We start from the raw sequence: 16,021 nt of genomic DNA, 5'->3' as shown, positions 1-16,021 counted from the left end.
GAAATGCTGACAAGATCCTCTCATGTTTTCTAGCTTTGAAAAACTGCAGCACAATGCTAATGTTGGAAGCACACAAACAAAATATAGAAATTTTTTATTTATTTATTATTATAAGCTACACTACAATAGTTACTAAAATTTGAGCAGACTACCTAATTGTACCCTCCTGCATGGAAATAAGGAAAGGAGAAAAGAAATCTTATGAACATTTCATTATATTTACATATGATGACATAAGATTCCATTTATGCAGTACATTAAATTTGGAAATCCTCATGCAGCATGAGACTTGCATCCAGGAGGTGTGTTGAAAGTTTGGATGATTTTCATGCTTTATATAGGTCCTACACACACTGAATTTCACCAGCTGTTGTGAAGTGTTTTCCTACTTTACTCTTGCACCACTGCATTAGAGCACCATCCAAGGGAACAGAGCAAACTGCTTCTCAAATGAGCTTGCAGCAGTACATGATCATTCAGTGGATGTTCTGTTTTAAATCAAGCTTTTGCCATCTGTTCCTCTGCTGATTACAAATGCTACAGATATCCACAACTACACTGCAAGGAAAAAAGGCTATTAAAGCACATGTATTCTTTCTACAATGCATCTTTGCTGTTTATCAAATCAAAACCAATAGCACCCACCACACAATGCACAAGTCCCACTGTAGGAAGACCACATCAAGGCAGATGTTTACAGCTTCTTACCTGGCAATAAGCCAGCCATGATTTCTCGGAGTCCAAAATGTATTATGTATACTCAGCAAGAGAATCTTCACAACTGTGCCCAGAATCACACACACTTCTTAAGTGGGGGTTACCAGAAGCTTTGCTCACAAGAACACTTGCTAACCAGGCCCTGGGCCATTCAGGATGCTCATTAGCAGCTAACTAGCTTTCAGCTGTATACCCTCTAAATCCCTTCCTGCTCTCCTCTCCCTCCAACCTTACCACCATCATCAACCTATATTTTTTGAATCCTTTGTTATGAAGCAGCACATGCTTTTCCTTATCTACCTTCATCTCATTCTGTCTATGTTTGTAACTTCATTACCTACACACACACACACAGACAAATGTCTTCTTCATTTCCTCGTTTTGCCACGCATTTTCCATGAGGGAAAGATCTCTGAGCTTTTTTTTTTTTTCTTTTCTTTTTTTTTTTTTTTAAAAAAAAATACTGTTCCAACTATGATTTCTCACCGAATGGAGCACGCCTCCAACTCAGCCATGACTACTCAGGAAGCTTCAGCTTTAAAGCCAGCCATGCCCTAAGGCTTAGTTTCTCATTTTAAATATACACATATCTCCTTATTGAGTTTGAATTTTAGAGACAATCTTATGTTATTCCAGATGGAACATGTCAACCCCACCATTCCCAATATACCAGTAAGGGTTTTGCAATGATGGAGGTAGGTTTCAAAATAATTTCCTTCTTGCAGCTTCTTTCATTGCTAATGACTACAGCCATGCTGAGCACACAACATATTTTTCTCTGTTTTACTTTACCATGCTGTAACAGAATACTTCTCATCTTTGATTACACAGGGTCATATTCATCCATTAAACCTTGAATGGAGTATCTCTACAAAAAAAAACTAAGGTTCTTTGTTTACAAATACAAAAAGTTCTGATAGCAGAGTATGGCCCCCACGAAGCTGTATTTTTGTTGTCATTTTTTTCTTCTTCCTTCATACAAAGATGGCATTCTTCATGATGGCAGATGTTGCTTCAGAAATGGAAGTTTCAATATATATTAAAATAGTTTTAGAATTTTTTATGTTATGTTTTTATAAATGCTTCAGAATTGTCCATTTATACCCAATAAAGTTTCTTGCACTTATATTCACTCTTTTACAAGGTATGGTACATGGATAGGAAACACTTTGTTATCACTAACAGCAGTGTCTCTGGGGAAAAAATATTACCTTTCATCTTAGGTTATAAGGAATTCATTACAAGCCACAAAATCTTCACTCTGCCAATCATTTTAACATTTATTAAGATATGACACATGCATAATACACAAAGCACGTCTTCATGAGAGGAACCAAGGGCTTTATAGAAAGAAGAGGAAATGAGATATAAAAATAAACATTTGTGTCACATAAGGATTATCATTTCAGTACACCTCACCTCATATTTTGATAAAAATAAGACATTATACATCTTGCTACAACTGACAACTTTGTTATATAAGCATCTTTGTAAGTGATCAAATTAATAAGTCTGTGGCTATTGATGTGAATTACTATATATGTGTTTATAAACAAATATATCTGGTGTACCAGTTTTCTTCATCTGACAAAACTTCAGTTATATGCATAACTGACAGTTGTGTGGTATTTTTCCAGTTCATATTTATTGAAATTAAATGTGACAGAATTCTTTTTTTGGATGCTGTTGACCTCAGTGAGCCATAATGTGGAGATTCACGGTTGTATTTAAGGAATATGCCAGGTAATTCTATATTTAAATCACTAATTATCCCATGCCTATGATATTCTTACTGAAGGTAACACTCTGGTGTTCTTTCATGGGAAATTTTTTTTTTCTTTTAGCAAAACTTTTAGCAAGTTTTAAAAAGATTAGTAGACTTTAAACTTACTAAGAGTCATGAGTTTCACCAGATTAACATTAAGATAAAACAAGATACAGGAAATTTGCTGTACATCTCTGCTTTAACAGAAACTATCTAATCCCCCTTAAATATGATATCAAAATAGAGGTGTGTCTACCTATTATTTAAAAAACAAAAACAAACAAAACCCCTCTATCTAGCATGAAAAAGATTGGTTAGCCCAGCTTCACTTAGGGAAAAAAAAAAAAAGACAATTCAATTTATCCCTGATATATGTTGAGTGAGGTTTATGTTATCAAACAAAAAATTAATTTAACACACTAAGTACTGCTGTCAGATACTGGCACATATACTCAGAGGAAGAATACAGACCTGTTAACCTTCATCTTTCTCTATTCGAACACAGTACACAACCCAGTAGAAGTGCACTGTCCTGGGACTTGCACAACATAATTTTTGCTGTTAGATTTAGTATCAGGTTGACTGATAACTCTGCAGCTAGCTTTGTCCTCTGCTCCCACATCCGCCTAACCCAAATGTACATCTCTGTATGCCTAACCACACCGGAAAATTGGTTTGAGATGTGGTAAAGGGCACCACAAAAAACGTAGGAGCTGCTGAAGATGGAGTGAGGCCCCAGGGCAGGTTCAGGACTGGACAGCTCTGCACCGTGCCAGGCCCCGGCCCCTGCACAGGCGCTGGGCTCTGCCAGAACCCACTCTGCCAGGTGCAACGGTCTTGGATGAAGTGGCCATATCTCAGAGCAGTTCCTTTAACGTATCATTACAGTGCATGCAAATGTACAGCAAAGTTTTCAGGTAAAGGGATTACTGATATGCATCCTCTGCAATAAGATAGAGAGGGAACAGATCGGAATCTATGTAGTGCAGGTTGGTGGAAGTATTTTAATTCCATTTTTTGGGAATGATAGCATAAGAAGAATATGTGAAACTGGTCATCCCACCTACAGGGAGTGAAAATTTAAGTGGAAGTGGAATCACTGCCACTGCATTTTTGAAGTCTCTAAAATTGTTTTTTATTAATATATCACTTACATTAAAGTTCTACAAGGACCTAAATATCCTTAGTAGACAGAGAAACACTACTCCAAAAAATGTTTTCCACTCTTTCCCTCAAACAAGCAGCTCAGCGTGTCTCAGCTGCAGACTCATTTCTTAACCCTGCTATGATCATTTTCAGCATCCATTGGGAAGAATTTAAAGCCTGTCCTTCCTACTTCTTTGATCTTCTGTTCAGGTTCAACCATTAGAACTAGAAGAGAAAGACATAGAGGACAGTATACAAGTAGCAGGAGACAATACTGAGATAAATTTCTGAATAGAAAAGGGAACTCAAGGAAAGAAAGCTGAAGTCAGCTCTCCAACCTAAAAAGCACATAAAAACTATCCACGAGGTATGCTGTGAAATTTCAGATGAAATTGTATACACATACAGCTGAATTTCCTGATTAGACAGTTTCAAAATAACTTGCATAGACAGACAAATATTACTACCTCCATCAATTCCAATGTTGGCCAGAATTGAACTGTATGCCATGATATATTGAAACCTTTCTTGAAAACCAGTCTGAGATAGTTACTTTAACTGCAATTTTTAATCAGGTATTTTTCTATCTGCCCAGGAGAAAGCAATCAGTGAAGTGGATTTATGACACTAAGTTCATTAAGAGGACAGCCAAGATCACAGAATTAATTGAAGCCCCCTTGTATCCATTTAATGAGAATGATTTTCTGTTACTCTGAATTACAAACCAAGCTATAGAAGTGACAGATAAAGACCAATCTACTTCCTGCCAAAATCTCTATTCAGTAGCTTAGCAATTACTTATCTGTAAACTGAATTTTGAATCATAACTTAGCCTTGAAACTCGTTAGGCATTAGATGTTCAGTCCAAATATGTAATTCAATTTTAGTTGTCAACCTGCGACAGCAAATCCACCAATGATAACTGCTGGCGTTAAGCTACCTGATGACAGACTATTTAAAGCTTGGTAACATAGCAGCAATAAGGCCCCACACAGAGCTGCAACAAAGTGTTGGAAGTACAGAAATTCACACTGAAGACAGTGGCGTTACTTTAACTTGGCTGTGTCAACTCCACTTCCTTGTTTTGGTTGGAATCTACCAAATGTGTTTTCTGCAGACTGAACTTGTTCGATTTTCAGATAGTTTGATTCTTCCAGGAAGCTGCTACTACTTATGCTGGCCAAAAACCTGATCTTTCAGCCTTTTCCAACTACATAGTGTCCTCCAAAAGACAAAAATAACCATTTAAACTAACTAGCCTTTCATGTACAGTCTTTCTTTGTCTAAGAGAACAGGAAAATGAGGAATACGACAAACTCAGGCCTCACTGAAGTCCTTGAGAACTTGGTCATCAGCATCAACAGAACTTCACTAAAGATCTTTCGGATGAATTTCTCCATTTTGATTATACAGGGAAAGAAATAATTAAACAGTCTTTGAATAAACAAATGTTATCAAAAGAGTTTTCATACCCCAAATGTAGTATTTCACCTACATATCCCTCACGAAGTCCTGCCTCTTGTAAAATTAGCTCACTAGCACCGCCCCATATTAAGGTAGTCTTGTATTTTACCCACAAAACCCACACACGCTATTAAAAAGGGACTGGATTAAATTACATATGTCTAGTCTCTTGGTTAACACTATAAGTACAGAAGACAGATAAAAGTACTAACTCACAAGTTGTGGGAAGTATTATCCCATGGCTATGTAACGGGTTTTGATTTGCTGAAATTTTGCACATATGAGGCACTAGCATTGTGATTCCTCCAAATTGGCTTTTCCAAATTTTTAAAATTCAATTTTAACTTCACATGTAACAAGAAGCAAAAGATTTATCTTACAAAAAACGAACAAACAAAAAAACACCTTTCTTTCTGTACTTATGAAGGTGCAGCATGCTCTTCACATCATTATATTTCCTATAGCTCGCACTCCAACTCTTAAAACATAGAATCTGCATCCAGAAATATAACAGAAGACTCCATTCCCAGAAATCTGACAAAACTACAGTTTAAAAAATTGTAATAAAGACAGACCCTATGGAAAAGAAAACCTGTAAAATTTAAGGGTTCGGGAGGCGGGGAAGAGAAAGTAGTAGAATCCAAGAATGGTTACTCTAAAGAACTGTAAAACACATTAGTGAAAACTTCAGATCTACAGAATTCCTTATTGGGGATATGATTAGTGACTGCAGTCTATGGAAGATTTCTGCGAGGTTACTGTTCAACTTAGGACTTGAAACATATAATACAGAAACTAACACGATAGTTTTCTACTGACCTGCTTAGCTTTAGAGTCTTAGGTAAGTCTAAGTCCTAGGCAAGCTGGATACATGTCAGTTAAACATAAAAAGCGTGCTCTCTATACCTTCCAAGTTAATTATTCTGACATAAATGCCATTATTTTTCCCCTTGTCCACTGCTGAAGGAAAGTGTCAAGTTTGAAAATGGCATTTTTAGTAATCACGTCTCTTCTGCTTTTAAGAAGCTGATTGTGAATTACATTTGGACAAATTTGGTCTCATGTTCTGCTACTCTTTTAAACTTCACACAGCTTTGGCAGGTACATCTCAACTGTACTTTGCAATCACATTTGTATTCCAGCCATGTTAGCTCAAAAATACCAGGGGATCTGGGGATACTTGCATTATTGGGGTATCTGAGATCAAGATCCACCAGACCAAAAAAATGTGGACACGAAGCAAGACAGCCATCTGCATGGGGATTTAATCTTATTGAACAGATACATGAAATAAAAATCTAGGGCCTCTTAAAAAAAAATCACAGAATCTAGGTTATGTTTTATGTTAACTGCACCATAATCTTTTTTGTTAACACACAAGCTCAATTTTAAAACTGAACTTTTAAAAGATAACTTTTAAAAACCTAACTATGAGTAGATTAATACTCTTTGTCCTAAAGTCAGGAATAAAATTATTTTTGTTGGCTATATTCTGCTCCTTTCTTTATGTCAACTTCATGTAACCCTCTCTCAATAAACTTTCTGTAGCAAATCTACTCATAAAATTAGCTTTGTGCAAGTAAAGTCAATTACTATGCTCTCAATATTCTTAGTTAAATATGCTTTGTACAATTTTCTTTCTTCAATAGAACCAGAAATCTTTCATCTTATGCATTTCAACAATATATTTGTTCTCTTTAGAGTAGCATTACTTCTGTTACTTAGAACAACTCTGCAAAAATCAATAAATGTACACAGGTTTTCTCTCTCATCTATTTCAAGCTAAGCTGCCAGGACCCAGAATAAATTCATTTTAGCTCTCAGTTCCATGACCTTCTACTTTGTACTTTTAAATTTCATTTCATTTCAATTACTTGAGTTCTCAAGGTCTTCCAGTTCTGCCCACTTGGTATTCCAACCCTTCTCCATATTGGTCATGTTTTCCAACTCTCTGCCACCAAATTTCATTACCACACTCTTAATTTTGGGCTAAACAAACCAGAGAAGAAAAGTGCAACAAGAGGAAAAGCAGGTACAGAAGCATGAAGAGGTCAGCACAACGTCCATCAGTGGCAATGCTGGAACAGTACAGCTCCCTCAGCCTATATTTGCTTTACCACCTAATGCAGCATTTCTGCTTAGGGTAAGGGTGAACTCAATAGGCTCAGAGAGCTGATGTACATGAATAACTGACAAAACTGTCTCTTCAGTGAATCATATTAGGGGATGGTGGTCTGTGCCAACCTGGGAAACATAGTATATAATCTAATCTACTTATATATAAATGTTAATGCTTCTCATAGTTACATTCAACAACTTATTTACTACAAGTTTGTGAAATTTTATATGCACAGATTTCATGTCTCATTTCCTGGGCATGCATAGTCTCAAAGCATATCACGGATTGGTCTACTAACATGATAACCTGAAGTGAATTGAAACTCTGCAAGTAATAAAGTTTAGAGAAACAGTTTAGTTAATGAAGAACATAGCCTGGCAATCTGCCATGCATAAACATGCACCAAAACCAGGTCATGCTGAGATTCTTAGCTTGCAACTTTATAGAAAGTCCTTATATGGTTTATACTTGATCCTTTAAGTTCATTTATTTTTTTTCCTCTTCTTGCAGTTTAATCCATAGCTAGTTGAACTTATTGCCTTTTTTTTTTATGTAAGCATTAATAATGTAATAGACATAAGTCCAAATAGAAGTAATATTATTAGTGTGTTCATATAATTTGGTTAAGACAGGCCTTACTCTAAGAGGACTCATTCTGTGCCTTCTGTGCCAAGCCTCTATGAATGGAATGAGATGCTGCAGTGTGACCTGTTAGAGTAATGTGTATGGCTATTCACAAAATAAATGCTTTCTAAGACTCATAAGAATTCACTTCACATTCAGGTACTGAATTTGCACTCAAGCTCCTCTTAAGCCAAAGAATCTCTCTCAACAGATTTGATCGAAAGATCGAGGTCTTAACATTTGTTTTCATAATATCAAAAGGTCTAATTTACCTCTCATATTCCTAAAGTCTTCTTTTCCAAGCCTCAAGTGTGTACAAAGAAAATATCTGCAGTTCCTTCCTACAGACTGCAGCTTGCTTACTGTTTTCTTTTTCTAGTAAGAATATTGACTGAGTTTTTATTTTTCAGATACCTAAGTAACTGACTAGGTCTAGTTTAGTACTTATGTAAGCATTCAAACCACATTAAGTGTATGAATTAGGTGAATAAAATTCCATATAACCACAAATGCTGAGTGCTGGTCTTTCTTTCGTATGGTTCAACACAAAGTCATGAGGGAGAGAAACACTCTTATCCCCAGCTATAGAATGGCACTTAAGACGGAGAGAAGATTTTGTCACCAGCCACATAAGAAGCCCATGACAGACTAGGAAAAAGGGGCAGAAGACAGACAGGAACTTCATGTTCAGATCATATTTAAAGCATATCAATACATGAGACATTACACCATTATTGATACTGGACGAATAGACCATATGCAAGATTTTCAAGAGCATGTGCTTCACAACACATCAGTCAGACTGGTCTTACTACTCATTAGCAGGCTTTGCTTGGTCTTAAAAATGAAGCCCTTAAATATTGCACAAATTGTGCTCAAACCACATCAGAAGATTGCATTGTAAAGTCTTGTTTTTACCAGATCTTGAGGCCTTTTGAAAACGTTGACAGGGCATCATTTCACATTATGAAATTCAGTCAAACTTAAAAATTTAGCCTGATTATGTGTTTATAATGTTGAGTTCAAATGAGGTGTACTTCTGTGCTGTCTTTTCACTGAAGAGTAATGATTGCTGGACCATTAGGGGCAACTACCACGCTGTCTTTACCCAAAAGAAATATGGGTCATACTTGAGAAAACAATCAATACTTGTCTTCTCAAATCAGGCCATATTGGACCATAGCTCAATAAGCTTGACCAACCAATTGATTTTGAAAAGAATAAGTGAAAAAGATGAGGGAATCTCAATTTAAAATTTTATATTCAGTTATATCCCATATGTAAAGAAATGAGGTGGTAGTGCAGCACTGTGCATACATATATGCCTGTAAATCTGTCATATGTTTCTGTTGCATGCACATACATGCAACAAATAGTTTAAAGTGACCACAGCCACAACAATTAAATCTCAGCTCCATATGCGCAGTGTTTCTTCGACTGTGCATATGGACACAATTATGTAAATATTTGTGCAACTTTATTTATATCACATGACATCAAATTCTGAAAGCTACTAAAGGTAATTATGATTTTTACTGCAAAATTACTTCTGCTGATTTGTAGGGTATGGCCTAGGCCCTTTGCTCTGTAGCAGCTGTAGTGTCATATCCAATAAGGTATTAACTGAAACACCACTTCTATACTCCAGCCTCTTGCACAGAGCCCACACTGAGAATTTCATCCAGTAATGATGTATAGTTACAGTTTGGAAATGAAGGGAAGATGGGAATATAGTTTCCTTGCAAATTCAACAATTATAAATGAAATGCTAATCTACTCCACACATAGCAGCTAATACTGCTGTGCGTCATCTCACTAAGCAGTTTTACAAAAATATTTTAACAATTCATCCCCAGACGACACAGCTACAAAGCAAGACATCTCCACACACAAGAAATGTGCTGTCGTTCCTACACTATACTGGCAGAAACTGTACTTATGCATGTCTTCATGTGTGTGAATGGAACCTCTCACAGAAGATTACGATGCACTGAAATCACTTTGGTTGAAAATACATTATTAAGAGTTTAACTGCTTATACAAACTTTTAATATTTTTTTTCTATGAAAAAGCTTGGTAGAAGATTAGCAGTCTCTATTAATTTGCCACATAAAATATTTCATGGACAAATCACACACAGTTGTAACATGCTGGTTTAGATGTAATTAAATAGAACAATTAAAATAGCTGAGAAGAAAAATATCTAAACTTTGCACAAACTTTATACTATTTATTTCTGCTTGACAGAGGACTTAAGATTTTTTTTACATAAAATGGTTCTTCCTATGGAAGAGAGTTTTGAGGCTATAAAGATTTTGTTAGCATTTTCAGAAATTCTAAAAAAGCATTTTCAATTGTGAAACCTTAGAACATGAAAGAGATAATATTAATGAACATCTTCCCCAGGAAGAGGAATCATGCCTCTGAAAATTGCACTTGTGAGATGGGAAGGGGGATGAGAAGTTGCAAAGACTTTAAAAAAATGCATAAAATGAAATAAAAACTTTAAGCTCAAGGAGTACAATTTAATACAGAGTCTCTATTTGGAAGGAGGCTGTTGAAAGATGTAGAGAGTCATCTGCTAGAATTCTGTCCCTAATTAAAAACATTTTGGTTGAATTTGCCAGTTGCTCATTCAATTTACCATTTTCAGATTTTATAAAGCACCTGAGCTATTTAAATGAGAATAAATTAATAAATAAAACACACACAACAAACTTACAGAACAGCACCAGCAGAACTGCTAGCCAACTACGTACTCGTCCCTTTCCTATAGTCACAATGCAGCCAGAGTGCACAAATCCCATGCAATCAGGAATACTTAACCTCAGTGTGCTCCTGATCATCATTAACAGCAATGTTTCCCTTATCCAGCCTTAGAAACACTGAAGCAGGCCTTTCTGTGTATACTCCAAGAAAGATTTTTCAACATACAGACAACAGAAGCAAAAGGAGCTCCAGAAACTTTACATTTACCGTAAACGTTGTGTTTGCCTTTCACTAGTCATTGACTTGCCATGCCCAACTGTATTCAATCTAGGGAAATTCAAAGCTTAATCTTAGGAAAGTGATTTGTTTTGTACAGATACATCAGATACATGTCATAACACATCTTGAAGTTACCCCTATTTTCTAGGCTGGAAAAAAAAAAAAAAAGTCAAAGCGTCGCTTCCTCCAAACCTATACCACTGTCAAAATACCCATGAGCAGAATTGACAATAAAATGTTTTCCACCAAATCTGTAGCCGAAAAAAATGCTTCAGTGTTTACCACCTGGTGGCTCAAACTGGTAAATATACCCTTCTTAAACATGCAATATCATCATTTACATTTAACTAGCCTCTTCAGCAGCAGGCACAGAAACTTCTCCCAAAGTTCTTCCCCAAAGAAACGCCGAAGACCATTGCGCTTTCAGCAAGACTGATATCGAGCCAAAACTGTCCTAATCAATGGGGTAATCGAAAATGCCAGGACTGTCTGTCCAGTTTCCAAACCACTCCGAACATCCTTAACACACGCAGCAACCGCGAGCCTGAGCTGCATCTCTCTTCCACCCACATCTTCTAAAATCCAGCAGCCACCCACTGAAAAGATGCTGGAGTCAAACCAAACAAACACGAAGCATACAGCAAACGGAGAAGTACTTACATCCCTGAATTTGTTCCAGTACTTGTCTTTATCATACTGCGAAACGGTGCTCAGCCATTTGTCGTTGTCCAGGAAATTGCCACGGCTGCTGCTACTCGTGATGACCTCGGGATGCCGGCTCTCCACTTGCAGGAAGCACCAGGCAGCGAGGACCAGCACACCCGACATCTGCAAGGAGAGGATTCCTCGAGCGGGGAAGTTTGAGGGCACCCAAGTTCGGCCTTTTCTCCCCTCACGCCCCTCGCCAACTTCTGCCTGCGGAGCCACCAGCTCCGCTGAGACCCACCCTGCCCGCCCAGCCGTGCGGGGCGGTGAGCGACGGCAATAAAAACAAAACAGCTCACCCGCGGCCGGACAGAGACACCAGCCAGGGAAAAATAAAGCTTTATGACACCCCAGGAAAGCCTCCCGCGGGAGCAGCCAGCGCTGGCTCCGCGAAGTTTGGGTGCCAGGGCTGAGACGAAGCCCCTACCTCCGGGCAGTGCCGCCAGCCGCGGCTCCGAGCAGGGCGGGCGCCGCTGCCTCCTCTCCTTTGCGCGGCTGCAGCTGCTCGGACAGCGGGTCGGAGAGAGCCGGCGAGCCCCCGCTAGGCTCCGTCAGCAGCTCCGGGCGTGTGCTGCTGTGTGTATGCGTGTGTATGTGCGTGTGTGTGAGAGCGAGCGGTTGCGGGCTCTGCGTGAGCCAGGAGCCGAGGTCTGGCGACATCTTCTGGCGGCGGGATGCTGCTGAGGTAACGGCCAGGGCGAGGCGCCTCCCGTCACTGACCGTCACCGTCTCACTCCCTGTATCGACCTCTTGGTCCAGGATCACTCCCCAAACCTCTTCACGGATGGGGAAGGGATACAAAATCCCCTCCTGGCTCCCTCCCGGCAAAGCAAATGTGTCAGCAAGGAAGCAGGGTTGCTCCCTCTGCAGAGAGTGGGGAGCAGGCCCCATGAGTGAGCCACAGAGGCATTACATGGGGCCTGGAAATTCTGCTGATCTGCTTCAGGTCGTGAGGAGGCAACTGGGGAGGCATCCATGGGGATGTTGGGGGTAGCACCACCACAGAGACTGATAGTGAAGTCTCACTGCTGATGCACCCCGATGTGTTCCAGAGCCATAAAGCCGCCCTTTATAAACAAACAAAAGCCCTGCAAACACCAGCTGTAATAAGGCCTGGGTAGTACGTGACTATTTAGAGTCAATGGTTTCATAATATCTGGAAGTAATGACATTTCAAAGGCATAAAAGTCATCCCAGATTTCATAATTTGTTTTGGCAAAGAGCTCCCCCTCCCTGTGTCAGCTCGCCCCACACTGTGAAGACGTTTTTGCCCCCATACAACGGGTACTGAAGGTAGATCTTGCACTGCCCAAGCCATCAGTCATTGCCGTAATCCATCCCCAAAACCTGTGAGGAAGGCACTCTTCCTACTCTTAATTTGAACATTTCAAGGGGTAGGAAATAGGGAAGTTATTTAAGCTGTCTTGTAAATATCATCTTTTCTCTCCCAGGAAGCTGAAAACAGGGTTAATTCCACTTTTTCAAACAGCTGGATTAGGGGTTTCTTTAGGAACACAAGAGAGGGTCAAGGTTAATAATATTTTGCTGTTGCATCTGTGCACTGAACTCAGTATACAGTTCTGTTCCTAGATCTGATTTTAAATACAGTTCCTAAATACCACATAACCACAACAACAGCCACTGGGACTGAAAAAAAAAACAATGAGGGTTTATTAATTTTAACAGTAGAGAACAAGCATATACCCACATAAGCACCCCATCTTGCATTCTCCCTTTGACGCACATAGAATCTAATGAAAGCTATATGCCTGCAGGAGGGCAAAATATAACCCAGTAAAAATAACAAATAGAAGAAATCCAAAGCAAAGCCCTGCAGACTTGGATGTAAATCCATATCTAAGCACCTTGCTCCACCTTCCTTTCTACACTGGACTATACCATTCTTCTCAAGGTTGTCCAGGCTTCCACTCCAATATTGTTCGGTTAGTTTCAGTGACAGATAAGGTTTATATAACTTCCTCCTGGAAGGGTGAATTTAAGCTTTTTCCTTTCTTAATTAGATTAACAGAGTACCGTAAAGTTTTTTGTTTGTTTGTTTGTTTTTTGTTTGTTTGTTTTCCTCCTGTATGGTCTTTACTGTAAGGCTTTTAACAACAGAGAATTTGGCTTCTCTGCACAGACATTAAAGCTCTTGCACCATCTTAAATCTTATGGTTAAGAAATTTCCCCAGTGAGCTTTACAGCAATCTATTGCCATTCAGCCATATACAGTTCCATTTGACTCATGAAGTTAAGACATTGCTGCATTTGAGCTCTGCCAAACCAAACCACCCTATCTGATAAATACTTGAGGATTTTTATGTGCAAGGGACTATATCCATGCTTACCAGTTTTATGTAGATACACTCATTACTACTTTCTTGATCCCACTGGACATCAGATCAATTTAATCCTCCATTGACCCAGGCTAGTAGACAGCAGCAGAACACTGTTTCCCACCAAATTTGTACAAGTTCTACCTTTTATATATTTATATCAGCAGTTAGTTCACTCCTGTAAATCACACTTGTTAGCACAGCAGGCCAAATTGAGTACACAGTTCAATACAGTTGACTTCACTTAGTATGAAGCAGGTTAATATGCTTGCCAGTCAAAAACCTGAATGATAAATTACAGAAGCATTGTGTGTAAACTGAGTAATCGCATTCTTACTTGTAATAGTTGTCAGAAATGTGTCTTCATTTATTTAATTACTTCATAATCCCATATTCAAAACATGGCTAATCTTTCTTGATCCAGCAAAACACAGGCTTCCTCTTTAACCCTGATAGCAATCTCTATCATTCAGCAGCTGCAGCATTTCACCTCCAAGCTGTTTATCATCCATGACTAGAATTGAAACACCCCTGTCAGCTGTTTTTTATCATTGGACAGTGCTACAATTACCTCTAATTCTGATCCAAGAATATAATAGTAGAAATCTCTCTACAGTGGATACCAACTATTTGGTATTTTGGATGTAAAAAGCTCCTTTCTTCCCAGTTAGAACTACTGAAAAGTTAATAAACATTTTTACCATGCTTGCAGCTGTAAGAAGTGGCACAATATTGATTTTTGATATTATTTGCTGATTCACCCAAGCTGTGTAAAACATTTGATTAGAAGTTGCAATTACAACCATGGCCAGCCAGATTCCCCATGCCGCAGCCTGTTCAGGTTCTGTTCTGGAAGCAGAATCTTGTGGTGCAGAAAGCATTTCTCACACAGAGGAATCAAGGGCCAGATCTCATTTTGAGTTAGTTCCCCATGCAGAGGAATGATATAGTCATCTTAATAGGGCACTTCGGGACTTAGAGTTAATAGAGAAAGCCTTCAGCACCAGTCTTGTGGACAACATAAACAAAACATGTTAACTTGCCCCTAGACCAAAGAGGATACCTGGAGAAGCTAGACAGCCACTCCTTTCTACCCTAAAGCTACACTGAACTTGTCCCACATCAACCAGTAGCAACCAGTTGCATAGCCAGTAGGGTAAAGCCAACAGGAATATATAAATGTTGTAATGTAAAGGATTCTACTTCCCCCAGTTATACTTGCGTGGCAGCAAAACTCACTTTTTCACCTACTTTATTGCTTCCGTAGTTCTTAAGGCAGTGGCTGCAGCCTTTGTTGTAGAGCCTTGAAAATCTTCTGTGGACGTTTATTAATGGTTTTTCCCCTCCTCTTGTGAGGCACAATTCCACTGACTTCATTTTTTAAAAACATTTACTCAAGAAAGAAAATCTTTACAGTAACAAATGGTTAAATGGCATTTCTGTACTCTACTCTGTACCAGAGTCCTTTATTACTGGATTAGGAAAATTCTGCTCTTGTAATTTAACTGGATTTAAAAATATATCACTAAAAACGTACATTCAGTGGCACAGACCTTCATTTAACATCTCTTTGTATCTTCCATATACAGCTGTATCTTTTTAATAGACAGGGATTTTATTTCCTCCTCTGACTCTCAGGACTGCAGATTCAGCTTTGTTAGCTCTGCTGGGCAATTGTGCAGAAAAACTATTTTAACCTGTGTGGTAAGTGATTGTTGGCTTATACAAAGTTACTGAGACATTTGTCCATTTTACAATAGACTGCAATTCCTCTTCTCTAAAAATACTGCAAATGCAAGTTCTGGTTTGACCTCTTTATTTGTCTCTGCTCCCAGCTTCTTCTGTATATAAATCAGTCATGTTTTATTGCAACGGAGTCTGAATTTTTGCAGAAACTTAACAAATGCATGCAACAAGAATGCTGCATGTATATCATGTGGCAGAAAAATGGTTTTCTAGCAGACAAAGTGGCACCACCTACTTTGGAGATGTTGCAGTTTGTGCAATTCCCCATGTTCTTGTCCTTCTGAACCCCAACACTGGGGAGTTCAGTGTAAGAGAAAACATCCATTGACTGGAAAGATCTTACAACATGTTCTGTAATCTATTTGCTAGGCTGTATTAGTTGTAATATCCCAAAATAAAGTGAGTTGAAAT

General features: G+C 38.6%; 1 protein-coding gene across 1 annotated transcript in view; it reads right to left on the bottom strand.

The window, feature by feature from the left end:
- The window catches only part of SPOCK1 (SPARC (osteonectin), cwcv and kazal like domains proteoglycan 1), a 291,321-nt gene extending 279,135 nt beyond the window's left edge, over positions 1 to 12,186 (bottom strand). The window contains exons 1-2 of the mRNA XM_035560636.1: positions 11,956 to 12,186; positions 11,484 to 11,651 (exon numbers count right to left, since the gene is read on the bottom strand). Coding sequence (XP_035416529.1) covers positions 11,484 to 11,651 — 168 coding nt within the window. The 5' untranslated portion in view covers positions 11,956 to 12,186. The remainder of the gene's footprint in view (positions 1 to 11,483; positions 11,652 to 11,955) is intronic.
- Positions 12,187 to 16,021: the final 3,835 nt, after the last annotated feature.

The sequence above is a fragment of the Cygnus atratus genome, chromosome 14, assembly GCF_013377495.2.
Source record: "Cygnus atratus isolate AKBS03 ecotype Queensland, Australia chromosome 14, CAtr_DNAZoo_HiC_assembly, whole genome shotgun sequence".
NCBI lineage: Eukaryota > Metazoa > Chordata > Aves > Anseriformes > Anatidae > Cygnus > Cygnus atratus.
The sequence above is the reverse complement of the archived record's forward strand: the minus strand, read 5'-3'. Positions and strand labels throughout refer to the sequence as shown.